At 45.4% G+C, this 25,887-nt stretch overlaps 2 protein-coding genes across 6 annotated transcripts in view; both read right to left on the bottom strand.

The window, feature by feature from the left end:
• Window positions 1-50: 50 nt before the first annotated feature.
• Window positions 51-8,474, bottom strand: ckmt2a (creatine kinase, mitochondrial 2a (sarcomeric)). The gene is made up of 10 exons (XM_030084621.1): window positions 8,423-8,474; window positions 6,803-7,003; window positions 5,177-5,375; window positions 3,873-3,968; window positions 3,570-3,791; window positions 2,295-2,380; window positions 1,716-1,839; window positions 1,495-1,629; window positions 1,262-1,387; window positions 51-1,076 (listed from the first exon to the last, which is right to left on the bottom strand). Exons 2-10 carry the CDS (start codon window positions 6,949-6,951, stop codon window positions 960-962), a joined length of 1,254 nt encoding a protein of 417 aa, XP_029940481.1. The 5' UTR covers window positions 6,952-7,003; window positions 8,423-8,474; the 3' UTR covers window positions 51-959.
• A 1,626-nt stretch (window positions 8,475-10,100) lies between these two features.
• rasgrf2a (Ras protein-specific guanine nucleotide-releasing factor 2a) overlaps window positions 10,101-25,887 on the bottom strand; it is a 32,233-nt gene continuing 16,446 nt past the window's right edge. The window contains exons 7-29 of one of the 5 annotated variants that reach the window (XM_030085352.1): window positions 25,349-25,542; window positions 24,984-25,093; window positions 24,497-24,615; window positions 24,250-24,413; window positions 23,951-24,017; window positions 23,732-23,868; window positions 23,568-23,650; window positions 23,214-23,462; window positions 22,338-22,430; window positions 21,742-22,253; window positions 19,181-19,306; window positions 19,002-19,091; window positions 17,537-17,643; window positions 17,028-17,140; window positions 16,886-16,946; window positions 16,765-16,794; window positions 15,347-15,450; window positions 15,177-15,261; window positions 14,686-14,883; window positions 13,075-13,154; window positions 12,863-12,980; window positions 12,584-12,652; window positions 10,101-12,263 (exon numbers count right to left, since the gene is read on the bottom strand). In XM_030085352.1, the coding sequence (XP_029941212.1) occupies window positions 12,168-12,263; window positions 12,584-12,652; window positions 12,863-12,980; window positions 13,075-13,154; window positions 14,686-14,883; window positions 15,177-15,261; window positions 15,347-15,450; window positions 16,765-16,794; window positions 16,886-16,946; window positions 17,028-17,140; window positions 17,537-17,643; window positions 19,002-19,091; window positions 19,181-19,306; window positions 21,742-22,253; window positions 22,338-22,430; window positions 23,214-23,462; window positions 23,568-23,650; window positions 23,732-23,868; window positions 23,951-24,017; window positions 24,250-24,413; window positions 24,497-24,615; window positions 24,984-25,093; window positions 25,349-25,542 (3,005 nt within the window). In that variant the 3' untranslated portion in view covers window positions 10,101-12,167. The remainder of the gene's footprint in view (window positions 12,264-12,583; window positions 12,653-12,862; window positions 12,981-13,074; window positions 13,155-14,685; window positions 14,884-15,176; window positions 15,262-15,346; window positions 15,451-16,764; window positions 16,795-16,885; window positions 16,947-17,027; window positions 17,141-17,536; window positions 17,644-19,001; window positions 19,092-19,180; window positions 19,307-21,741; window positions 22,254-22,337; window positions 22,431-23,213; window positions 23,463-23,567; window positions 23,651-23,731; window positions 23,869-23,950; window positions 24,018-24,249; window positions 24,414-24,496; window positions 24,616-24,983; window positions 25,094-25,348; window positions 25,543-25,887) is intronic. The other 4 variants (XM_030085354.1, XM_030085353.1, XM_030085355.1 and 1 more) reach the window with 4 other exon arrangements.

Raw genomic sequence — 25,887 nt, 5'->3', positions numbered from 1 at the left:
TAGAATTGACAGAACGAAGAAGACAGGAACACAGACCAGTCAGAGGACCAAGGTTTCATGTAGGTGGTTTTATTGACTTCAGGGTTACAGGTAACCTGAGGTAGAAGTTTCCCCTGAACTGCAGATCAAGTCTACAATCATCTTACTTCAAGGTTTTTGGGTAGAACAAGGGGGACTCAAGAGGGTCTACAGGTCAGAGGCTTTTTGTCTCAACATCTAAAAGTTTGAGTTTCTAAAGCTCCTGGTCTTTAAGTCTTGGAGGATCAAACCTTCAGAAGCTTTAGATCTAAGAGTCTGAGGCGCTGCGTCTGCCTGGGGGGGTTAATAAGAGGGTTCAAACATTCACAGTCGAGAGTCGACAGTCAAGTGTCAGAGAGTCAGACTCTCAGACCCTCTGAGGATCTTCATGTCAGAGGGTCTTTAAAGCTCCCAGTCTTCAAGTCTTTGGACAAGTCGGGAGGTCAGAGGCTTTGAGTCTCTGAGGGTCATGGAGTCTGGAGCTTCGGGTCTGGACAGGCTCTGAGTCGTAAAGTGTCTGACGGTTCAGAGTCTGGGTCTGAGTTTGTGATGGACAGATCTCTCTGGGTCTGCAAGGGTCCTGGAGTCCTCAAGGGTCAAAGGTTCAACGAGACCAACAACAGTAGATCCAAGTCTCAGAGGGTCTAAGTGTCTGTGGCTCCAAGGCAACGAGTACCTGAACGTTTGAGCTTCAAGGACTCAGAGCAGCTCTGAAGCTCTGAGACTCGCAGGGTTTCAGGGTCCGAGCCTCAGAGATCCAAAGACCAGGATTCTGAGGTCCGAGGCTCCAAAGTTACAGAGTTCCCGAGGCTTGGAGGGTTAGAGCATCTGAGACTCGAGTGCGGGATTGAGAGTCTCTCAGTCTACGGGTGTCTGAGTCTTTGGGTCTGAGGCGGCTCGGCGTGGGAGGAAAGCGGCGCCGCCGTCCGACCGTCCTGCTTTCACTTCCTGAACTGAGCGAGGGGAGCGGGGATTTTGATATCCTGACCTCGCTCCAGCCTCTTCTCACACTCCACCAGGTAGTTCACCCCGTCCACCACCAGCTGCACCAGCTCCACCTGGTGGACACACACACACACACACACACACACACACACACACACACACATATGAAAAACAGCCACAAAATGTGTATCACACAATCTTTTAAAAATTTCTGGTTAAACAGTTTTAGGAGTTTTTAAGTAGTTTTTAGTATTTAAAACATGAGAATTTAAAACAACAGACTGTCAGAATGCGTCACCTCAGATTTGCCCAGACGGTCGAGGTTGGAGATGTCGAAGGTGTCTCCGGTGGCGGCCGTGTCCACGCCGCCGGTTCCTCTCTTCTGCAGCCGCAGGTTGTCCAGGATTTTGGAGAAACGTGGGTCCTGCAGAGACAAGTCGCTTGTTTCTGACACGCTTTAACATCCGTTAAAAAAAAGAAAACTACCTGTGTGTGTGTGTGTGTGTGTGTGTGTGTGTGTGTGTGTGTTACCTTGCTGAGCTTTGGCAGGCGGACGTGCACACCTGCCCGCAGGCCGGTGCCCAGGTTGGACGGACAGGTGAGGACGTATCCCAGATGTTCATTCCACATGAACTCCCATCCTCGCTCCTGGATCAGCTGCTCCACCTGAAACACAACCAAAGTCAAATCATATAAATACTGAAGTAACGATTTTTTAAAAGGATAGTGGAAGTGTTTTGTGTGTGTGTTACCTGCTGCAGTCCTCTGCAGAACCTCTCGAACACCCTCTTCATGTTGCCGCCCTTCTCCATGGAGATGACCCTGGTGTGGTCCTCCTCATTGATCCAGATCAGGAAGGTCTTCTCGTTGTTGTGCCTGCAGAGGAACAGCTGAAGACACTGAATAAAGAGCTCCAAAGACAAAATGAGTAATCAGGTGGAAGTGGAAACACATGGAGGGATTATTAATTGAACTGGAACGAAGCCGAGTTACCCACAAACAGTCGGAAAAAAAAACTTATAATAACAACAAAGACTCAAAACAACCCCAAAGAAAGTCAAGATAACAAGAAGACAAAAAAAAAAAAAACATCAATGAGGCTCCAAACAGCAAAAACACATTTAAGTTTCAAATTTAAAAAATGAATGAAAAAAACTAAATTCTCAAAACACACCTGCTTTCCAAGTTAGTTGGAAAGCAGGACTTGATGTGTCTTCCTCAGTTCTGCTGACGTTACTACTGCTCATGAGCACATCGACTGTAAAACCAAATCAAGGCTCAGCGCACATCGTGCACGAGGAAAACACACAGCAGCCACATGCACAGCGTACCAGATCCCTCTGGCGTCCGGCCAGTCTCTGGCCATGAAGGCACAGGTCAACAGGGGAGAGACGGGCTTGTCAAACAGGAAGTGGTCCTAAGGGGAGGGGGGGCACATCAAACTGCCATCAACACAGAGGGTTCCTAGAAAGGCTAAACAGGAGGAAGGGCCTCGACATTTTCAAATTTCAGGTTTCATTGTAAACGTTAAGTTAGGTGAATTTTGAACATTTTGTGTTTACTTCATTCTAGTTTTACTCGAGTTTCAGAAGGTTAGTTTTGTCTAAACAGTCGACTGCTTTTAAACTGGTTTTTAAACAGTTTCAGTTAAAATATTTGAGGCCAATTTAATAATCCCTTTTATCCTGCTCGGAGCTCACTTCATACTCAGTACTGAGTGGTCCAGATTTGAACTTGATTGTACTCGTCAAAATGCAGATGATACTCTACTCTACAGTCAAATATCCAGCTGACTTTTAAAAGTTGAACATATCAAATGGTTTGGCTGAAACCCTGAAATATTAAAGTCTCTTGTCTGAACAGTTAAAAAATTATTGAATTTGGATATTTTTGAGCTGCAAGCTACTCATAAAATCTCCACATCTTAAGAAATAATAACAGATCCATGCTTGGACCATTACACACTGAGCTACGAAGTTAATGGAACCATGAATAAATGAACTGATTCTTGATGACCTTGAAAACCTTTTTCTGTGGGAGAACAGACAGCCTGAATGGGAGGGACACTAGATAACACTTCCAGCCACTGGACGGCGCAGTCCTTACCAGATGCCCCTGGCATCGGGCCAGTCTCGGGCCATGAAGGCCGAGGTGAGTAACGGAGACACGGGCTTGTCAAAGAGAAAGTGATCCTTAATGCGGCGCGGCGTGAAACGTGAGAGCAGAAACGTCAGTGAATGGAAGTTACTGCGGACGATTTGAAAGCTTCAAATCAGTACGGTCTGTCCAGTGTAGTTTTTTTCAGTGTCAACTCCAAAATGTCATGTTTGTGGTAAAAATACATGGTGTAATTATGTAAATATCAAACTCACAGTAGTGTGACTTTCTTTTTTTTAAACCGTTGAAGTAGCAGAAAGTAAAAGTAGTAATAAATCTGGCTTGTTCATGAATAATTCATGAGAGCATAAATAGAACCAAACAGGGATAGTGTGTTCTTTTACGTTGGATTTTAGCTTCAACAGGGTCACAGATAAAAAGCAGACTCAAACTTTTAAAGATGATGAAAGTGGAAGTTTTGTGGTGTTCTCTGGTCGTCGGTGACTCACGTCGATGAGCTGCTGCTGCTCCTTCTCCGTCATGTCCCCCAGGCTGTAGTAGCGCCCGGCCAGGTCGCCCTTCAGGCCGGCCAGGGCCGTCACCGCCACGCGCTCCACCTCCCGGCGCTCCGCCCGGGAGCAGGCCGGCGGCAGACTCAGCCCTCGGATGCTGCGGCCGGTACGGACGCGCGAGGACAGGACGTAGTTCTCGTCGAACATCCCGTTGGTCACCTGGAGGCGAAGGCGTCGGTTATTATCGCATCGTTGAAATTTTGCTCAGAGATCGACAGAAGGTCACAGATGTGTTGCTACCTTGGAGGCATCCAGGTCAGTGGGGTGTTTCATGGTTTTGGGGTTGTAACCGTTGTGTCGGTCCTTGATGACGGGGTCAAAAAGGTCAGCAAACACCTGCGGGTGAGACAGTGAAGACATGGTGATGGTGAAACGGAGCATAATGGGTTTTATTGGTGGTAAGAAGGTAAAACTGGGTGTCATCAGCGTATTTGAATGTCCTGTAATTGATAGACAATATTTCTATTGAAGAGGAGATTTATTGTCATTATTCAAGCATTCAAACCTTTGGGAAGTATTGGAAAACTTGTCATTTAGTGTTTAAATATCCTCTCAGATCAATTAACTTTTTAAAAAGCCCCTCCCCCGCAGTTTCTGTTGAAGCCGACAGCAGGGAGAAGTATACTGGTGTGTGTCAGTGAGTCTTTTTGGAACGATACCAGCACAGTATCCCCCAGATCGAGGCAAAAGGGGATAAAGAATGATAGGAACACTATGACTATCGAGGCGAGAGCCTACTAAAGCATACCAGTCAATGAGAAACTCAAAGAAACTCCACGACGTTTGCCTCAAATGCAACGAGCACAGCGTTGTGGTGCAGCCATGTTCCTGCACTGCTGGGTAAGTTCTCTTATGTTAGCTATCGCTATGGCGTTAGCCTTACGTTGGAGCAGGCGTATCTATGCCTGTTTATTTTGGTGACATTTAGCTGGGAGTGGAGTCTTCAGCACCGCTTGATCCACTGTAGCATCGCTCCTGTTTTGTCTTTGGCTTTGGGAAGGGAAAGAACACGACTACTGTCTCATTTACAAACACAAAAGGCACATCGCTTCACCAGTTTGCTTGTCGGACCTCATTTACATAGGGTGCTAGGATGTGTGATTGGATAATGCCTGTTTGGGGGCGGGGTTTGAGAAAGGTCAATTAAGTCTTCCTGACATTGATCCCTGAAGAACTCCTTGGATAACTTGGTCCAAATTATGTCCAGTTGAAAGAGATCAAAACGCTTGTATCACCACAAGGGAAAATATTCCCAAGAGTGCCAGGATGAATATGATGAATTAAACTGCTCCCAATAATGATCCCTGTGGAACACATCCGTTAAAATCGACGGTTCAGCTTGACTTGATTGGACAGCAAAGCTGGAGCAATGAGGTGTTGCTGAAGAAATCAATGAAAATGAACATACTGCTTTCTGTTGTCATACGGAGACGTCTAGTGGTCACAGACAGGATGTCCTGTATAAGTTGACTCAACAGAGGTCACATGAGCAGATAGTCTTGGTCCTGGGGTGGAACCAGCTGTGCTGTGTTAGGCGCGTTCACCTCGTAGCTCTCCTCGTCTCCGGCCACGCAGCCCACCGTCTTGATGAACGGGTGTCCCGGGTTGTCCACGCCGGTCTGGATGCACTGGTCCAGGGTCCAGTTGTTGGGGGTCACCCGGTCCCTCAGTTTGGCGTAAATGGCCGGAGTCAGAGCCGAGGCCATGCAGTTGTTGTGTTTCCTCAGGTCGGGGAAGTCTGAGCTGTGAAGCAGAGAATTGAAAGATCTGGAGGCTGCAGAACATTTCCCACATGACAGGCAGGTTTTCACTGGATGTCTTCTGACTCACTGGACTTCTGCTCCTCTGTGTTCTTACTTCCTTAAAAGTTCCCATTGATGTAACTTATTACATATTGTATGAAACTTAACAAAAAGATAATGTATCATTAGTTTTAAAAATATGAGCATGAAAATAAGATCTAAATGTTAAAAATAATGAAAGCAAAATTCAATTATTAAGAAAAAGATCATTTGTAAAAACATCAACTGAATTTTGTCATTTAACCAACATAAGTTGTACTCAGATCCGTCATGTTTTGAAATATTGACAAGAATGAGACTGAAAAACTGGAAAAAGTTTTTAAAAAGTATAATATAAAGCAAAAAGTCAAAGACTGAAACTATTAAACTAATTAAACTATTGAAATTAACTTGAACATAATTGTAATAGATGTGATTAATGGGAAGTTCTAAAACGGAGCAGTAGAAAACAAAAACAAAAAAAGGGACTTTAAGCCAAAAAAGTTTACAATGAATATTACAAATGTAAAAGTTTGGTTTGTTAAACAGAAACAAACCAAAAGAAACTAAAATAAGCTGAGAAGGTGAGTAGAAAGTGAAAATAAAGTCAAATTGGGAAGAATCAATTAAAATAAAGAATGTGGAAAATAAAATCTTAATTTTTGGAAGAAAAATCCTCCGTATGAAAGTCCTCTAGTGTTGGAGAATGTCATCAGAATGTTGAAAATTAATTTCAGACAGCACAAATAAAGTGGAAACATGAAGAAGAAAGCTAAAATATTTATGAATATTAACAGTTTACTAGTCTGAAAAACAGTTATTTAAAACTGAAAATGATTACTTTGTCCTTATAAAATGTTTTCTAACTCAGTCAATCTCAGTTTTTTTTTCTGAAAATGCTAATTTTGTGCCACTCAATCAGTCTTTCTAATCACACAAAAAAAAAAAAAAAAAAAAACAACAACCCAGAAAACCAGATCGATCTGCATTGAATCATCTGGAAGAAAACAAAAACTCCTCAAAGTCAGAGGAAGCTGTGAAGCAGAGAGTGAGTCAAAGGTCGCGCAGATGAAACCGGAGAACGTGGCTGATCCGGTGGATCCTGGCTGACCTCAGACGTCCTCTCACACACTCACCGACGGTCACGCTGATCACCGGCACCACGTGTTTCTCCCCCTCAAACACGTCTGCTGCGACGCTCCAGAAAATTATTCCAGGGTGGAAAACTTCAGAGGATCTGAGCCCGAATGCCAACCCGGAGGTAATACCACACTCCGCCACTGGGGGCAGTCAGCTATTCTTACTATTTATTACAAACATAGAGCTACAGTATAAAAAAAATTTTGTGTAAAATGAGTATACCGGGTGCCCCCCTCCCCGTCTGGTTACCTGGGAGGGTACAGCTTCTTCTTGGCCTCGGCGGCCAGCGAGCCGCCGTCGCTCAGCAGGAAGCCGGTGGTGAGGGTTCCGGCGCCCAGGCTGGCCAGCAGCACGGCCGTGTTCCGGCCTGAGATCAGACGTGTGAAAGAGCCTGCCATCGCTCCGCTCGCCGGTTCAACTCCTCCAGAAAGTCAGTCCAGAAATACTCAGCTGGGAGGAAACGGTTCAGCAGAGACGTCAGAGTCTGATCGATCAACATCTTCACAATGATTACTTTTTACTTTACACCTCAAAATGTGAACAGAAACAATATAGGACACTTTTATGGATTACTTCTCAACAGAACTTTGTAAACTCTACAATAAAATGTCTTTTGTTGGATTGAATGAAACATAATAAGAGGTTTTTTGTGACTTTTCTGGTGATTTTCATGGTTTTGACCCGCTTTTCCTTTGCTGAAATGTAACTCAGAGTTGTGGATATTTGCTTTTTTTCAGTGCCTTTGTTTGATTTACCCTCACGTGTAATTTCTTTGTCTCTCTTTGCATCAGCAGATTGATAAACTGACGTTATTAACCGTTTTTGTACTTTGTTGAGCTCTTGTACCTAATTCAGAGCCGTGAACAGTCCAGTATCATCTGCGTACATCTACATCTCTCATGTTCAATATCAGCGTGAACACAAAGCAAACTGTAAAAAAACATATCTTTTCTCCTTTTTTTGCCTGAGTTGACTCATATTAAAGCAGCAGCATGAGTGTGACGGCAGAGCGACCTGCTGGAGGGTCAGGCTGTTTGAACCCGACAGTAACGAGCTTAAGGCAGGAGGGGGTCTTAGCAGATGCTCTTAGCCTCTTAGCATTATCACAGTTCCCCCCCGCAGACGACCACTAATACCCCCGCGGCCAGCGTTTGACCAGACCTCAGAGTGTCGCCGAAGGCGGTCTTCACTAAAGTGAGCCGGTCTTCCTGATCCAGGCTGGCGGGGAGAGCTGGACTCCCGGGACCACATGGTGCTGGTCACAGTTTGGGTCAGTGGGGGACTTATTTATAGATGAGAGGGAGGAGGCCGGCCGCGGTGCCAAAGATCAGGCGCCAGGACCCGACTGTGATCTGGCTCGGATTCAGAGCCACATAGTGAAGTGGTCACAAGACTCCCCGCCCCCCCAGAGCGCCACAGACTGGGGGGCAAAGACAGGTAAAGGGCAAAATAATCCAGGGATTCAGGGCGCTCTCCTCACAGAACCTGTGGATCCTGTGGTCTTACAGTCGGTGCTGGAGGGGAGGATTACATCAAAACCTCCCCACCTTCCCACTCCAGCCTGACCTTTGTGACCTTTTAACTCCTCGGGATGAAGAGCAGCTTCGTCCTCTGGAGAGGACGCCGGAGTGTCTCCAGCTAAACGCAGCTAAATTAAGAAGTTCCTGCAGTCCTGTCCAGCTCCCCTCCGACTCCCCAGGTTCAGCTTTACACACTTTTCAAGCTCACGCTCAGATAAAACCCTTCAGATCAGCGCTGAACGACAGAAATGAGCAGAAAACTGTTACAGCGGATCGTTTGTCTCCCTGAAGCTGCTCAGGACTTCCAGTGACGCGAGTGTCGGATAAAGGAAGGTAAAAGGTACGTTACCTGAAGAGCCGCTGTCGCTTCTCTGAAGGTCTCGGCGTAAAGAGCTTTTCAGTCCCCTCTGTGGGGGGGCTCCTCCTCCTCATGGGGGATTAAAAAACCCTCGGACCAATCGTCGCATCGCAGACGCACCGGTTCGAGCCAATGGAGGCGCGGAGCCAGTGACCATGACCGCCGAGGGTCCGGTATCAGGGTCCGGTTTGACCTTGATATTTTAATTCGATCCAACTCCCAGGACACACACACGCACACACAAACACACACACACAGACACAGACACAAAGGACAAACTAAAATTGGACTTTTCTGCCCATCGAAACGTCACATAAAGATTCAGATTGGAAAAGTTCAAATAATCCAGAAGTTTGAACAGAGTCAGATTCTGCCTTCATTAAATCTGAATCAATGTAAAATATTGACTATACTGTTGATTTACTTGAGAGATTAGATTAGATTATATTTCTGTTTTTGGCAGTTTTGGTTTTTAAAGCGACACTAAGTAACTTCTCAACCTTAAAACATTTTAATATCTTTTGTGATGATACATCGACTTACAACTAGATGAATGACCCTCTGTCACGGCCTGAGGGCGTCAGTATTGCTTTCACTTGGACTAAGCAGCTGTGAGGAGGGTGGTAGGAACCCTGCACACTAAAAAACTCCACATGTGCAGACTGCTTTACGGCATGCGTCACATCATGATATGACATTGTTTAGCCACCATTAGACTCATTACCTCGTCGTTCTCCATCCTTCACACAGCCACTGGAAACAAATGAAGGCGAGTTCAGTCCGACAGCACGCCACCGGGAGCAGCATTTTACGACGCCACGCGCTAGGCCTCATGGGAACTGTAGTATTCATTCAGGCAAAACACTACCGCTTTGGTCCACTGGCGCCGCCAAAATCAACGAAAACTGAAAGTTCCTTAGTGTCGCTTAAAGCGAAAACTGAAAGTTCCTTAGAGTCGCTTGCCGTAAAGCAGTCCTCACATGTGGAGTTTTTTAGTGTGCAGGGTTCCTACCACCCTCCTCACAGCTGCTTAGTCCAAGTGAAAGAAATACTGACGTCCTCAAGCCGTGACAGAGGGTCATTCAACTAGTTGTAAGTCGATGTATCATCACAAAAGATATTAAAATGTTTTATTAAGGTTGAAAAGTTCCTTAGTGTCGCTTTAAGAAGTAGTTTTTATTTTCTCCAATTGCTTATTTCTGTCATTTACAGTGTTTTATTTAAAAAAAAAAATCAGATACGTTTTTGTAATTTTAAGACATCCATTTTTTTATTTTGCTTTTCCCATTTACTTCTATTTCTATTTCATTTTTGTGAATTATTGTTCATTTTGCAAGTCCATCTTTCCTTTCCTCAGTTTTTGCTGCATGTTTCTAAATTTTAGTTTTTTTTTTTTTTGCAATTGAACCGGTAAAAAAAAAACACCTTTTTTGACTAAACATCCCATCACAGTGAACCTTTCCTGAGAATTTCATTGAGAATTTCAGTTCTTCCTAAATTTAGCATGATTTTTTTCTTAAAGATATTTGTATGTTGCGTATTTCCATAAAGAACAAACTATTTTTTTAACCGTATGTTCAGCAAGTTCTTTTAATATCTGGAAAAACAAAAGATGTGCACGTTTCACTCCCATTCGTACAGATTTATCATCACGACTATTTATGCCGTTTTTTGCATTTTTATTTTCCAGCCTGGAGTGTAAATATCTGTACATCATCACAGAGAAATGGAAAAAAACAATCAGTTGAGGTGAGTGTAAGAAAGCAGAGGACTGTGAACATCAGAGCAGAAAAGCTTTTAAAAGATTCCCGAAGGCAGATAAACTACACTATTAAAAAAAAGCTTCATTAAGTCACTACGAATGGAGCTGAAGGTGAGCGGATACAATCAGGCTAATTCATGCTAGAAACAACTGGAGTCTATTGACATTCTTCAGAAACAGTGCTATCACAGTCAGTGGGATTCAAACATGAACAGGAACTAATAATCATGAAGATTCACAAAAGAAAATGTAACTGAACCCTTTTGAAGCCAATTCTCTTTAAAAAAACAAACAAACAACAACTTATGTACAACATGATGAGTATTAAAAAAAACTGAAAATCTGATCTGATTGTCAGGAAACGCCTTAAGTTTGAGTAAACTACCAGAAACTTCCAGAGGACGATTCCTTGGAGCACCGCGGAGGAACAGACGAGTCCGTCGGCACCAAACGTCTCGACTGAACCCCCGATGTTTTGGAAAAGCTCATCCTGGACCCTGCTGACCCCGGGGTCACCGTGTGACCCCTGTCTGGATTGACAATCAGCTGATCTGGAGAAGAACCACCGTAGTCGACTCTTCACTCTGCCTGATTTTCTGAGATGAATCACTCATATTTCCCGAGGATTTTTATTCCCTTATCTTTTCCTACTTTCTCCACACGAGGGCGCTGCAAAACGAGGAATTAAAAGTGGCTGAAACCTCAATCCTGGAGACGTTACCCAGAACACTGAGGGACAGAAGCTGGACTTTGTTGAAACTGGCTGCTGTTGATCGATCTCTAATGGGAAAATATTAAAAAGTAGCTCAATCTCTGGAAGTGGAGGAGAAGCAGCTCCACTAAAACTCATTTTGGCCGCTGGTTTCTGCATCTCGTAGGGCTGCACGATTCCGGAAAAAATTAAAATCACAATTTTTTTTGCTTAGGATTGCGACCACGATTCTCTCACGATTTTTTCTTTTTTTTCAAATTTAAATATTTATTGCACTCAGTCACCGTCATACTGAGATGCACCCAAGGCATTGTGGGTAATGTAGTAAGTGTTCTGAGTTTTTTTTTTTAATTAAAAGAACATATACAAACTCGACAAACGGAAAACAAACTGAGTTTTCATCCAACGGCCCGTCCATGCTTCACATGTCCGCCTGGGTGCGCGTTGCGCATTAGTCGGCGTGACGTAAAAATCGTCACCATTGAGAAATGAGATCGCATCGATGTATGAATCGAGATCGCGTTTTTTTTTTTACGACTAATTGTGCAGCCCTACATCTCAGGCTTGTGATCATGAGCCAAAATCACAGTTTTCTGCTTCCCTTTCGTATTTTCAGATGCTTCTCATCAAGAACAGAATCTGTTTGGCTGCTTCTAAACTTGACGTTCAGTCACAGTTTCCTCTGCCGCGTCCTGATCCAGAGTTTACCCAGAAGGCCCAGGAGTTGTTACGATCAGGAAGATGCAGAAGAATCTGCTGAAAGAATCCATTCAGAATGGAAAATTTGAGGCTCTTACTTCTTGATCTTTGAGGAGCAGCGACTTCCTGCTGCCACCTAGTGGACAAAAGCTGTTTGTTTAAAATCCTGCACCTTTAAAGCTGGAGCTACCAGCACATTCTGTCAGTGCAAACCGGGTTTCAGCCCTGAACTGCCTCAACTGCTCCTTCTTCAAACGTCTGAATCCTGACGGCAGTAAACGGGCTGAGCGGAGGTCAGCGGGTCAGAATCCGCCTGACTGATGAGACAGACGATCAGACTGAGGGTGTGGGAGCGCGACACCCAGGAGGCAGACTGTTTCCAGTATTTACAGAGCGGCAGACGGCCGCAGCCGGTTACTTTCAGGTGGCCAGCGTCTGAACAGACATCACTGCTGGGCGAGGCGGGACCGTTTACAAAAGCTCTTCAGATGTTCATTCAGCAAGGCACAGTTTCCCCTGAGTTTATGAGGACGAGGACGACCTGGACGACCCGGAGCCGGTCCTCAGCCGGGGGGAACCCGGGGCTCGATCTTCAGAGAGAGCTCGTAGAGCGTGTCTTCATCCATCACCAGGGATTTATCCAGCAGGAACTGAGTCACCTGGAGGGACGACGACACACGACACACTCTGAGAGCCCGTTACCGCGACGTCAGGAAACTTTCAGTCGGCTTTTAAATCAGAAAAAAGTAAATTCACATTAGTGTCCATATTCTATTTAAATTTAGAAGATTTAAAAAGTGCGTTTCCTCTTATCTTATTTTTTCTTTCGTCACATGACTTGGATGTCTATCAAAAATTAGGATTTTGATTACTGCACAGGAAAAAGCTTTTTGGAGAAACTAATAACATCCCAGTTTTTGATGACACTCATTTTTCCTATAAGTTTACTTGTTTGTTTCTTTTTTCATATATTACCGACCTTTGGCTGGTGTTCTATTCTGTACGGCGCCTGCTGAAACTGACGAATCTCCCGGATGATGTGAGAAATCTGGGAAAAGAAAGACACAAGACGAAATATATCTATGATCACCACTAATGTCAAAAACAGTCATTATTTCTCAGCCTGATCATTAATCCCAAGCACGTTTTAAAAACTTCCAGACAGCAGAAGATGAATTCAGTTCGACTAATTCAAGAAGAAAATAGTAAAAGTAGATAAAGTAATAATAATAAGTGTGTGACTGCTTCTCTCTCTCACCATCCTCATCTTGGAGAAGTTGACCAGCCCCTCCTCGGTGAAGTTTGGGGTTCCCTCCTCGATGAAGGCCAGGTCAGTGAGGTACATGCCCAGGTAGGGAACACACGGAGGGTTACAGCTGCAGACACACACACACACACACACAGTCGCCGTCAGACGCTTCAGGAAGTCACGTCCTCACGTATTCATCACGTCTCTGCAGCTGGACTCACTTTTTTAACGTCTCTCTGAGGTTCTTGAATCTCCCCTCTGAAGACACCGTCTTCTGCAGGCGGTCCATCAGCGCCTTCGTCTGAAACCACAGCAGAAACAAAGGGTTAAAAAACAAACAAAATAGTAGGTGTTTCGTACATTCAGTCCTGCAGGAAACATCTCCCTGCTTCAACACACGGGACTGTAATGAGTGACGACTTTCAGACTGTCTCTCAATATGTAGAAGGATGGAGGAGCATGCTGGAGCAAACTACAGAAAACTACCAAAAAAAACTCCAAGGAATCGAAGAAAAGTACAGAGAATTACCAAAAAGTAGAATAAACTACCGACAACAAAAACAGGAAAGTCATAAAAACTACACAGTATTATAAGAAGCTACAGAGAATGATAATAAACCACACAAAACTACTGGGAACTACAATAAATGAAAGAAAACTACATAATACTGCAGGGAAACCACAGAAAACTACAGAGAATGAAGCTACATAGTGTTACAGGAAGCAATGGGAGACTGTCATGAACTACAGAAAACTACATGGAGCTACAGGAGACTATAACAAACTACATAAAGGTAAAAAGAATGGTACAGGAAGCCAAAGGACTAAAATACATAACAGAAATTCATAGGGATAAACTACAGAAAACTACTTGGAGCAACAGGAGACTGTAATACACTACAGAAAACTACACAGAGCTGCAGGGAACTACAAGAAATGATGAGATTTTAAAGGAAGCTACAAGGAACTATAACAAGTGCAAGTGTCCTGGGCGCGTAACGTCAATAATTAATTCTTAACGAGGTCATTTAGTACATTTTAAGAGCTCAAACAGGGCTCTCTGGTACAGCTTAGGTGCATGTCTGCGTGCGCACCCTGAACTACGGAAGCCACGGCAGACCAAGCAACACGCTTGCGCGCTTTCAGCGACTACTTTTCTAAATTGCAAGCGTAGAAGAAGAAGTTCCGCTGTTTGTATTCTGCTGTGAGTGATCGAGCTGTGGACAATCACAAAAGTGATTGGCTACTGTTTTAAAGCTTTGAATTCGGTGTCCTGCTGAAAGGGCACAAGCGTGTTGCTTGGTCTGCCGCGGTTTCCGTAGTTCAGGGTGCGCGTGCAGACATGCAATGGAGCTGTATGAGAGCGCCCTGTTTGGGCTCTTAAAATGTACTAAATGACCTCGTTAAGAATTAATTATGGACGTTACACGCTCAGGACACTTGGATTACAGCGGACGAGCAGTATGAAGGAAAATGGGAACATTTTGTGGACTTTATGGACCATTGTTTGTCGGGCTCTGTCGGTCCCTGTTTGTTGACCACGAAAATCCCCAAACATCTCCAACTGCATTTGAAACGTCAAAAAAGTGCTCCAGAGTGTTTCTCAGCATGAGGGTGAGTAGAAAATGAGGCCAAATCGTTTTTTGGGTGGAGTATTCCTTTAATTAAAAATCATTGTAGCAGCTTGATTAACAGCTACAGTACAAGAAGCTACAGAAAACTACAGCGAACTACAGGGAACTACAGGGGGTGACAGACGTAGTAACTGGGAGGTCCCCGGAAGCCCCGCCCCCTGAGGACCAGGACCCCTCCCGGGCCTGCAGCACACGGACCTGCTTGCAGACCTTGGCCCAGGTCTTCTTCAGCCGGTAGACGGCGCTGCGGTTCAGCGCCGAGGTGATCTCCAGCACGCCGTTGTAGTTGTTGAGGCAGCGGCAGATGTCGGCCACCGCCAGCCACTTCTCGATGGAGCTGGCCCGGGAGCCCACGTCGGTGTGGGCCAGGATCTGGGACGCCACCAGGTTACTCATCTGAGGGAGGACGAGAGACATGAGCCCGTCAAACTCTCTCCACAGCTTCAGGTTTTGGCTCTGAATAACTCCTGAGCTGATGAAAACGACACCGAGCAGCTTGAAACGCTTCCTCCTCATGAATGAAAAACCTACAACAACCATTTAATCTGTATTTTAAAATGTTTTGGAAAGATTTTCAACGTCTGTCCATCACGTCTAACCAGCACTGTTCACCACAGTGCAGCTACTTCCTGCTCCTCTGTGTGTGTCTCCCTCTAGTGGACACAGCGTGAAGCTGCTGCTGCGCTCACGTCGTTGAAGTGCTGGCTGGTCTTCATGATGTACGGCGTCCTCTCGCTTTTGTCCACCTTCATCCAGCCCTGACCCAGGAACTCCCTGCAGGACAGCGCAGAGGTCAGCGGGAGAAGTGCACGGCGTTCGGACAGCGCACGTGACGCGCGCGGCGTCGGGACGGACTCACTCGTAGGGGATGCTCCGGAACACGATGTGGTCCAGCAGCGTGATCTGCTCGGCCAGCTCCATCGCAGACAGGGACTCGAAGCACTCCGCCTTCGGACTCTCCGCCTTCAACACACAACAGGAAACACACACTTTACCTCAACCTCCAGGAGAGACACGCTGAAAATCCACCAATGAAGGAGAGAGATTCTTCACTGTGGGGACTTGTTGGCTTTAATTTGTCTTTTGTGGGTACATTTTTAACTCCAGGTGGCGCCGGTATGGCTTATTCTGAGCTGGTTTTATAAAGCGGCTATGTCAGAGTTCTGTAATGTCAGTGAACAAATAAATATTGTTTTCATCTCTGTTTTATTTGCATTCAGTAATGATTTTTAAAAATAGTGTAATCTCAGTTTAAAACCAGATAATTAAGGTGAAACAGTTAAAACACCCACAAAAGCTAGAATTGCTAAAAAGTGATTAAATGTGATGGCTAAAACTACAAAAAAAAAACCATGGAAAAAGTCAAATTAAAAATAAGTTTAAAAAGAAAAAGGAGAAAAAAAGGAAAAAATTAAGAAAAATAAAAATATTAAAAAGAGAGAAAAGAAAAAGTGAACAACAAAGTGAAAAACAGAAAATGCTAAAAACAAAAATGAAAACAATGGAGAAATTAAATTTAAAAAAGGAAAAAAAAACCCCGATTAAAGATCTGTAACCATTTGAAAACTCAAAGCGACTGATGACTTAAAGGGGGAAAATCCGTGAAAATTAAAATCTCTGAAAATGGCTACAACAGCTACAAACATAATAAAACCCATCTGAGCTGTTCTGCTGACACTGCTTGAATAAGTCAGTTTTTACTTCCAGTGATTTTGAAAAGATTTTTGGTAACACTTTACTTGAAGCACCTGGTATAACACATTATAAGTTGTTATAAACACTCATAAATGATCACAATGCTTTATAACCCACTATACAGAACAGGGTTAGGGTTAGGTCCTGATGCTATAAAGCATTGTGATCTTTTATGAGTGTTCATAACTATAGTTATACAGCACTATAATGTACTTATAATGTGTTATACAGGGGTGCTTCAAGTAAAGTGTTACCAAAGTTTTTCTTCATATCAGACAATTATCATGTTTTGCAACTCCGGGATAATTTTATCGGACGCTGGAGAAGACGGCTCTTTTGTTCATAAAGAGGCTTCATGCTGCTTGACGTCCTGTTTAACAGTAGAAAATATCAGGATTTAATGTTTGACATCTGAGCTGCTTTGGCTCTGAGGTTTAGTCAGAAGGTGACAGTGATTCTGGAGAGATGATGAGAATTTACCATCGTATAGCGCCACCTGCAGTCAGGATCCAGAAGCTATTAAAGCCAAAAAGTCTTGAGTTTGTTTCAAAGGTGGGAAGTTCATCGTAACATCAGTCTTACCACGATGAAGTGAAGCAGCGGGCAGCTTTTCTGTTCCGCAACCGGGAGACAAAACGTCAGTTCTTCGTTACATTCCGGTAAAAAACCACCAGGTGTGAGGTGAGCTGGTTTAAATACTGACCATCTGTAAAATGTCCTCTATCCTCAGCTGAGCGTCGTCTTGCTCTTCTTGAGAAAGTGCACTGCAGAGAGACAGTCGGCGCTGTTGAGTTTGTGTGTGACTGAGCGGAGACGGACTGACCGCCCGGCGTCTTTCGCGCCACCTTAATATGTTGGTCGTTGCTTTCCTCTCCTGCGGCAGCAGGTCCGGGTCTCGAAGCACCTCCTCCAGCAGGTTGATCACCCCCATCTTCAACACGCTGTTCATCTCAAAGTCCTGCAGGAGAAACAACGGGGAGGATTCTCAGCATATCACTGGGAAAGTGGCGAGACATGTTCTCCGGTCGGCCCACTGAGCTGCTTTGAACAATAATAGTTCCAAACACCGACAGAAGTTCACTTTCCAGCATCCAGCCGGGGAAACGGGCTCTTATGTAAGGCTGAGTGGAGACGGCCGTCCTGCCAGTCCCCCGGGGACGAGGCTGACCTTTCAGAGCGAAGACACGCCGAGCAAAGAGCGCCTCCGCCACAGAACCCAGCCAGAGAGCGAGACGCCGGGCGGCCAGGACGCTCGTCTCCCCCGGCGCCAAACAACCCGCCGACCAGCCGACTCTAGCGAGCCGGGCGTCAACAGGAAGTGGGTTCAGGGAGGCAGCGGCGGCGGCGGACTCACCTGGGAGTGTTTGGAGACCCAGTGTCGCAGCACGTTGAGAACCCTGTTGGTCGCGGCTCTGCGGATGATGAACTCTTTATCACAGGTTTTCTCAGAGTTGGCAAAAGCTGCAAATGAAGTAGAAATAAAGATCAGACGACTTTCAAACAGAACTGCAGCAGAATGTCAATGAATTAGATTTAAAAACGACAAACCTCAAACTAAAAAAGTACAATAATGTATCTCTAAATATGTTGTCTTCAGCCTTTCAACTGGACTGATTCAGACTGGCAGGGAAGTTTTCTGCCACTTCCTCAAGTCTGAATAAAACTGCAGATTCACTGTCTTGACAGCTTTGGTGAAATCTGATTGAAAGGGGCAGATAATCTTATGTAATGTGAAACTCATCTGAAATGACCAGACACTGTTTGGCCTTTACTGCTGTTCAAGTGTTTCACAGCTTTCTTATGTTTATTGACCTCCGATTAAAACTAGCGAACTAAAGAAATAACAGCAAAGAAAAACAAATGATCTTGTTAGTTTGCATCAACAGATGAAGGTTATAGATACACAGTCATAGCTTTTAAATTAAACTGTCAAAACATCACTGGGTTTTGAATACAGTATTTGTATTTTAATCATTTCAGATTCAGCGTGTATTTCCTATATCGGGATCTGCATTCTTTATGACCAAAAGAGTCATTTGTTTGTTGTTGTTGTTGTTCTGGAGTTTCACCTTTATAAAGCTGCCTCTTTATATTTCTAATTAGCCTAATTTCAAAGTTTCATGCATTTTATAAACTGTACCTTATGATGCATTTATAAATGTTTAAGTACAGTTCAGAATAGTGAACCACATTTAGCCTGTTTCTTTAACCTGTTTTTAACAGTTTTGCTCCTCTTTCCAAGCGTTTTTTGAAGACGATTTTGATATTTTAGCTGTTTAAACGAATCCATCGTTTTTGAAGCAGTTTCGCATGCTTTTTTTCCAACCATATTTAATTTTCTTGTTTCAGAAATTTAAGGCATTTCAGGTTTTTTAAGGTGTTCCATCACACCTCCCCCAATTTCTTGTGCTTTTACCTATTTTTTCCAATTGCAATTGAACCACTTTTTGAATCCCTTTTGAACCGAGACAGACAAATCATCTTGAAGAGTAACTATGATAAAAATACGTTCAATGTTTATGTCTCATCTTGTGAAAGCTGCATGGAGCCGCTACAGAGGGACGAAAGAGCCACAGGCTGCAGACTGCTGCCTTATGTTGATGATCGCTGCGATTCCTGGGCTGCTTTAGAGACAGAATTTCTCCACTTTTGTCTTTTCATTTTGACGGTTTCAAAGCTTTTTCTTTTGCTCTTCTCGTCACTGCAGCCACCCGGTAAGTAGCCCTCTGAAAACTTTGTTGGTGATTTAATGTCGTTCGTGCTAAAAGTTCCCTCCGCTGACCGCGAGTCGCTTGACCTTCACGCCGTGCCGCGCTCACCCTGGGAGCTGCTGTGTCCGGCGGCGGCGGTGGCGATGGCGAACGCCGAGGCCGGCGACATGGCGCAGCGGGAGTTCTCCCCCGAGGCGGCTGCGAGGGACCAGAGACATTTAAAAACAGCGTGACGGCGCCGCTCGGCACATTTCCTACGAGCGGCGGAGCGTCAGAGCGCCTCCTACCTCCCGTCTGACGGTAGCGGAGGTGACGCGGCGTGGAGGGCGAGCGGCAGGGAGACAAGTCGCCCGGCTCGCTGATGGACGGGGACTCGGGGATGAACTTGTCCAGCGAAACAGACTCCAGGACGGCTGGTTGAACACAGAAAGACAATTCAGACATGTTAGAGAAGCGAAGAAAAGGAGGACCTGAAAAGATTAATTTAAGGAGAGTTTTTTTATGCAAACTATTAATTTCCAGGTTATAAGTCACATCTGGAAGAACAAATCTAGTAGCAGAAAGAGGATTACATCATCCACATTAACATCCAGATTCCACCATAACAACTTTATGATTTCATTTTTTATTATTTCAGCCTTCTTTGTTTTCTTCATCGCGATAAGTTTCTCTACTTCTGACAGTCTGAATTCTTTCTGCTGCTCCTCTCCTCTTCAGGTTACTTCCGCTTGGAGACGTTTTTCTTGCTCTGCTGTTAAAATGCAGCAGTAATGGACTTTCTTTTTCTGTGGTGCTGTAGCAGCTTTCTGTTGTCATACAGTGACATCTGGTGGTCAAAGATGGTACTTTCATACTGAGTTGTATACAAAGCCATACGTTAAAAAAAACCCCTAAAGTTATCTTTTTAGGCACATTCACCATTTGACAGCTGAGTAACATTCATATACAATAAGAGAGCAGAACATTGATGTAGAAGTCAATCGATATGTGATGTCTGATTAAATATATTCTGTACTTGCTCAAATTGCAGTAACTATTTATTTCATATTTGACTGTATTCCTCTAAAAAAATATAAAAAACAGTGAAGAAAGCTTGAGTTGAAGAGACGTGGCGCTGCAGGAGCGAGCGCGGCATTCATACTTATGTTTGAACTGTCTATCTATTCTAGGCCCGGTTTAGAGCTTTCCCGCTCCTTCAGTTTCATTTTCCTCTCCGGAGAGGCTCACCAACAGCGGCCCTTTTTTCTTCCTCTCCTCTCGGCCTTGTTGTGGGAGATTTTCTGACCCGGTGCTCCGACGCTGTTTTCATGGTGAGCGAGCTGTCGGCTGCAGCCAGATGGTCTAAGAGCACGATTATTCCTCTGTTGGGTAACGCTGACCCATTTCTGTCTTCCACTCCTGGGCGAGCAAGAACGGGAGAGGTACCGCCGCCGCCTCAGCGATCAAATATTCAGATTTCAGTGACTAAAAAAAACACGTCTGTAGTGTAACGCCGATATATTTTAAATAAAACCAACATTCACTTGTGTACTGAGGAGTGGTGACCCTTCACAGTGAATCACGATTTCAGAAAGATGAACTGGTAAAAAGCTCAATAATCCAGTTTGCCTGTTTACACGATGATTAAAAACATAACTGTGTGTAAATTGGATTTCTGACACTGAGTTCACGACAGTTAACTCATGATCTGAATGAAATCAGATTACTGGATCAGTATTTTTCATTCCTGTTGGAGGAAACAAATGTGAATTTGACACTTCTACTACTTCGCGATACTTTTTCTTGTTCCCGCCAAACATCGCCTTGTTTCTATGACAACAGAGAATGACGACACATTAAGTGTGGACGGAACATCGTAACATGAGGAGCGTCATGTTTCCATAGGGGCTGCCAACGATTGGTCGGCACAATCGACGACATCGGCGTAAAAACTTAAGTGGTCGATGCATCATGTTGTTGTTTTAAGTTGCTGAAGCCGCTTTGTGCTCATCTGTCACTGCAGTTCACTACAGGAAGTACAGGGGGCAGCAGCGCTCGCTGGTTAAACACGCAAGGAAGTGGAGGAAGACCACTTGTTTAGGATCAAAATGAAACACGTGAAATGCCAAGTGTGAAGCTCAACTCTCATTCAATGACGGCCAACACTTTAAAGCCCGACACCCCGGAGTCGCTGGATCATCACAGACCACAAAGAACAGATCATCATATAATAAGATAATCGGATAATTGAGATATTTGTGAACAACAAAAATAATCATAAGTTGCAGGTTTTCACGACTACCTAACAAGATGATGTGGGGATCGCCGTGTTTCTGTGACTGCCACGTGAAATATCAGTTTCAGACAAACATGTTGGACTCGCTCACTGTCTGACGACAAATCCACACAGTTTAGACGGGAAGTTAGTGGAATAACACACTCTGTTCTCCTCCACATAGCTCTGGAAAAGCTGTAAACAAGCTGGTTAAAATTACAGCAAGAAAACGTTTCAACGTAACAAGAGAGTTTCTTGATATTTTGACTGAGTTTTGAGCGACTTGGGTTTGAAACCTGGTGTTTGCAAACAAGATTCTCCAGATTCATTTGCCATGAAAAAGACAATAAGTTATGAATCTGAAAATCGACCTGGAAATAAAACTGTATCATCGGCATAAAACTCAACTTTTCATTGGATCACATTAGGCCTTAAAATGTAACCACATCTTCAAGTTACTGACTGGAAATGTAAAATGGTGACAAAGACTTTCAAACCAACTTTGAGAGGAAACCTACTTCCATAAAAGTTGGGACCCTTCATGGAAAAACATTTAACATCTGTACATCCTTCCGCTGTGTTTCAGGGACTCACCCCGGCGGATGCTTCGCCTCAGCTTCCCGCAGAAGGCGTCGATGCGGGGCAACTCCCCGCTGACGTCCTCCCCGCCGGCCGGGCCCAGCTCGGGGGAGCTGGGACCGCGGCTCAGGTCAAGCGGCGCCTTCGTGGACACGGGCGGCGGCGAGCACACCCCCGAGGCCTGGGGGAGGCTGGGCGAGCGCGTGGCGGTGGGCGGCGGCGAGGAGAAGCCCGAGGACGCGGGCCTGGTGGAGCCCGGAGGCGGGGAGGAGATGGAGGGGCTGTGGGTGGAGGTGGGGGAGTTGGCGGCGGAGGAGGACGGGGTGGCGGACAGGTCCAGGACGCCCGTCTTCATGCCGACGGGCGAGCTCAGGGACAGCTTGCGGCAGTGGACCGGGGAGGAGGTGCGGGACGGGATGGAGAGGGGCGGGGGCGAGGAGAACTTGCGGCACAGACGGGGGGACTTGTTGTTCAGGGGGTCGGTGCCCCAGGCGCCCTGGTTGGTGGCGAAGAAGAGCTCCAAAGACCTGAGGAAGAGGAGACGAGCGGACCTGAAGCTCTGACGCTAACAGAGAGGAATGAGAATCGGCAGCCAGGCTCGCGCTCATTACTTGGACTGGTCCAGCGCCAGCTGGGTGATCTTCAGACTGTAGTCGGGACAGAGGGACATGATGGACAGACGGTCGCATGAATGCTGCTCGATCCTGAGGCGGCGACGGTGAGGGCGAGGAGGATGAGAGGGAGATGAGGATGGAGTGAGGACAAGCAGTGAAGCAGCCATGCAGGACAGACGATGAGGAAAGACACATCCGGACATGATCGGCCCTCCAGCTATCGACTTCAACTCAACACAGACGTGACTGAACATCCGCCGAGATCGAGGCTCGGCTCATCTATGCGATGAGGACTATTTTATTTTAATGACAGATGACGTTACGGTATCAGCGTCGTCTGAGTCGCAGATGTAACTGTTGATAATCTTCATCCATCAGCTGCTGTTCGTGAACCTTTAGTGAATTTCTTCCTCATAATTAACCTCATTTTTATGCTTTTCTCTCACACACTGAGGTCTTTCTGTTTTCTGATGCAGGTTTTAGCTCTTATTTTTTAACCATTAATTCTGGTTTGCTAAGCTTTTCTTTTGGGGGAAAATTCTTCATATTTCAGGTTTTTCTGCATCCTGTTGTCCTACAGTGACATCTGGTGGTAGATTTCAGTATATAATTCGCTTCTCAATACAAGCCAAACAAGCAGCCGAACAACTAAAAACAGAAAGGACGAATGACGTATTGTCTGAAATTTGGAGTGCACTACAACTGGAGTTAAAAGTAAATTGTAGTTTATTTACTCCACTTGGCACTACTCTGTATCACGTGGGTTTGCAGCAGGTGTTTTATAATAGGACTGGCGTAGCTGATTCTTAGGAGTGTGACTTGTAACTTCTCCTGGCCTCTCAGGTCCCGCGGAGGTTTTTTTCCTGTTCCTACCTCACGGGGATGGAGGTGAACGGCTTCTTGTAGATGTCGGCCAGCTTGTCGATGACCACGGCGGCCGTGGTGAAGATCCGGTAGGTGTGGAGGAAGGTGTTGAGGAAATCTATGGAGAGGAAGCGCAGGTCGGTCAGGCGCTCCAGGAGGCGCTCCACGCTGGCGTAGCGGATCTGCGGGACTTTGCAGGAGTTGAGCGTCTTGCTGAAGCAGATGTCCACGTCGTCCTTGTGCAGCCGGGCGTCCGACCTTTGGTAGGCACACAACATAGTTCAGTCAGGAGGTGAAGAAGGTTATTCTTCTTCTGACGGACGGCCTCAGACACTCATTGCGTTCCTCACTGACTCCTCTTACTTGATCATGTGTGGCACAGAGACCTTGGAGTTCTCCTCAAACACGCTGGTCATCAGGCCGTTGCAGCGGATGTTGTCGATGCACTGAAACAGAAACGGGACATCGTGAGACCTGGTCGCCCTTTGGGCGACTTCAAACTCTCCGTCCGACCTTTGGCCTCCTACCTGACTGATATCGCTGGTCCAGGCGGCCTTTTCCTGACGAGACGGAGCCAAGAGGACGACGGAGAAGCTCTGACCATCGGGAGGCTCCACCACAATCTTAAACTGAAGGTGGTTGAAGCCTTGACCAGCGGCGTTGTCTGGAGGACGGGACAGAAAGGAAAGAGTCAGGCGGCTGAAGACAGGCGGCGGTACGACGACTGAAAGACGAACGATACTCACAGTCCTCATCGTTGGCGTCCAGCTCCTCGATCAGGGTGCACTCGATCAGGGACAGCGTTCCTCCTTGCTGTTAATGGAGAGAAACAACACAGAATAAATCAATTACGTTCATGATGGACGTAAAGATGAACATTCAAGCTGAGAGCAGCCTCATCTGCAGAGAAGCCGGTGACTTTCCGCAGTGCAGGAGTCCTCATTGCTTCTATCTTGATAACTGTGGCCTCCAGAGGGTGTTATCAATCACTTTGGTCTTTGGTCAAGAGCTAAATAAAAACCATCAGCGCACAGGTGGGGCTCACCTTGAGGAGGTGGAGTTTCCCTCCAGACGTTCGTGTGCAGATGAGGAAGTGTTTGGTGAAGAGGAAACACTGACGCTCTCCTTCTTTCCTGAGCGACAGCGAGCCGAGGCGGACCTTGCTCAGCATGCCCCGCTCACTGCTGGACGGCAGCTGGACGAGGGAGCCTGCCAACACACACGGCGGTGAGGGAGAGGTGGAACGCCGACCTGACCTGGCGGTTAAGATCCGGGGGGGGGCAGACGCTCACCTTGGCGGACGAAGGTCTGGCTCGTGTCCAGCAGGATGTCGCAGCCCTCCACGATCATCCGCTCGATGGCCAGATTCTTCCTGATGTTCTCTGTGTCGCTCACCTCATCGTGCATCATCCTGACAAGAGATTTTCACAATAAGACAGGGTCCAATTTGTTTATGTTAATGACTATTCAGCTGTGACTAAAGCTAAACCTGGAGTTCCACAGGGTTCTGTCTTAGGACCTCTACTCTTCACATTATACATGCTTCCTGTGGGGAATATTGTCATGAGACTGACTTCCATTGTTACGCAGATGAAACACAAATCTGATTATCTATGAAATGAAAGCAGCTGACATTGATCAACTTGTCAAATTAAAAGTTTGTCTGACGGTAACAATCCAGCAAGTCATTGAAACTTGTACCACAGACCTAACTTTGAACATCAGAATGGCGGAAGGTGTGGCGGTGTTTTTATTATTGGTGGATGCCGATGCACTTACTTTGAGAGTTCCTCCAGTTTGGATTTGGCAAACTCCAAACTCTTGCGCTCCACGTGCTCGTGAGGCGTGTGCGCCAGCAGCTCGTGGAGAGTGATGATGTAGCGTGGGATCTGAAACAGACACGGACAAGATTAGTGCAACAAATAATAAACAAAAAAGCGAAGCACCTCAGAAGCATCTGATACTGTGTCCATATTATTACAGAGGTACCTCAGGGAAAATGACTGGGGCCACTTTTGTTTTTCAATTTTTTCCAAACAGTTTTTAGAAATATCACTTATTACGACACTACAAGTAAGAAAAGACGCTAAAGGAAAAATACTGGCCGCTCTGAGGCGCAGGAGGTCTGAATGAGCGTGCAGCACCTGGAACATGGGGTAGGTGAGGAACGTCTCCAGCATGCGGCCCTCGCAGGCGGCGTTGGACTCGTACTGTTTGAGCAGCTTGTCGAAGTCCCTGTTCTGCTTGCAGTTGGCCAGAACCTGCAGGCTGTACTGGTGGTTCCGGACAAACTCCTGGTAAATGTTCAGCATCGGCAGCAGGATGTCGAACAGGTCGGCTGGAAACGACACAAGCTCGTCAGAAGGTGGAAAGACGATCTGATGTTGTAATTTGTACTCAAGTAAAAGTCCAAGTTAAAAAAAAAAAACATGTCATGGTGAAAATTGTAACTATGAGTAAAATTTCACACTCAATGAACATTACTTGGTATAAATTGTGCTGAAGTTATTTCCTAATTTTAGGTGGTTTTCAGGTTTGTAAAACAATGTAAATTTTGAATTATTTACAGCATAAATGCTGCTATCATCACTTTTTCAGTATAAACTGTGAATTTATTTACCTCATAAAAGTCAGCAATGTGAAGTGAGCTTATCTTATGAAATCATTTTTAGGTTGGATTCAA

This window comes from Salarias fasciatus, assembly GCF_902148845.1.
Source record: "Salarias fasciatus chromosome 7 unlocalized genomic scaffold, fSalaFa1.1 super_scaffold_4, whole genome shotgun sequence".
In the NCBI taxonomy this organism is placed as follows: Eukaryota; Metazoa; Chordata; class Actinopteri; order Blenniiformes; family Blenniidae; genus Salarias; species Salarias fasciatus.
Note: the sequence above shows the minus strand (reverse complement) of the source record. Positions and strands in the feature narration are given on the sequence as shown.

Bases quoted from the DNA above. Each gene is read 5' to 3' on its own strand.
- ckmt2a (XM_030084621.1), bottom strand. From the start codon at position 6,951: ATGGCAGGCTCTTTCACACGTCTGATCTCAGGCCGGAACACGGCCGTG. The intron at 2,381-3,569 runs GTGAGTCACCGA...CCCTCCCCTTAG, and splicing joins AGCAGCAGCAGCTCATCGAC to GACCACTTCCTGTTTGACAA. The intron at 1,840-2,294 runs GTACGCTGTGCA...GTTCCTCTGCAG, and splicing joins CCGGACGCCAGAGGGATCTG to GCACAACAACGAGAAGACCT.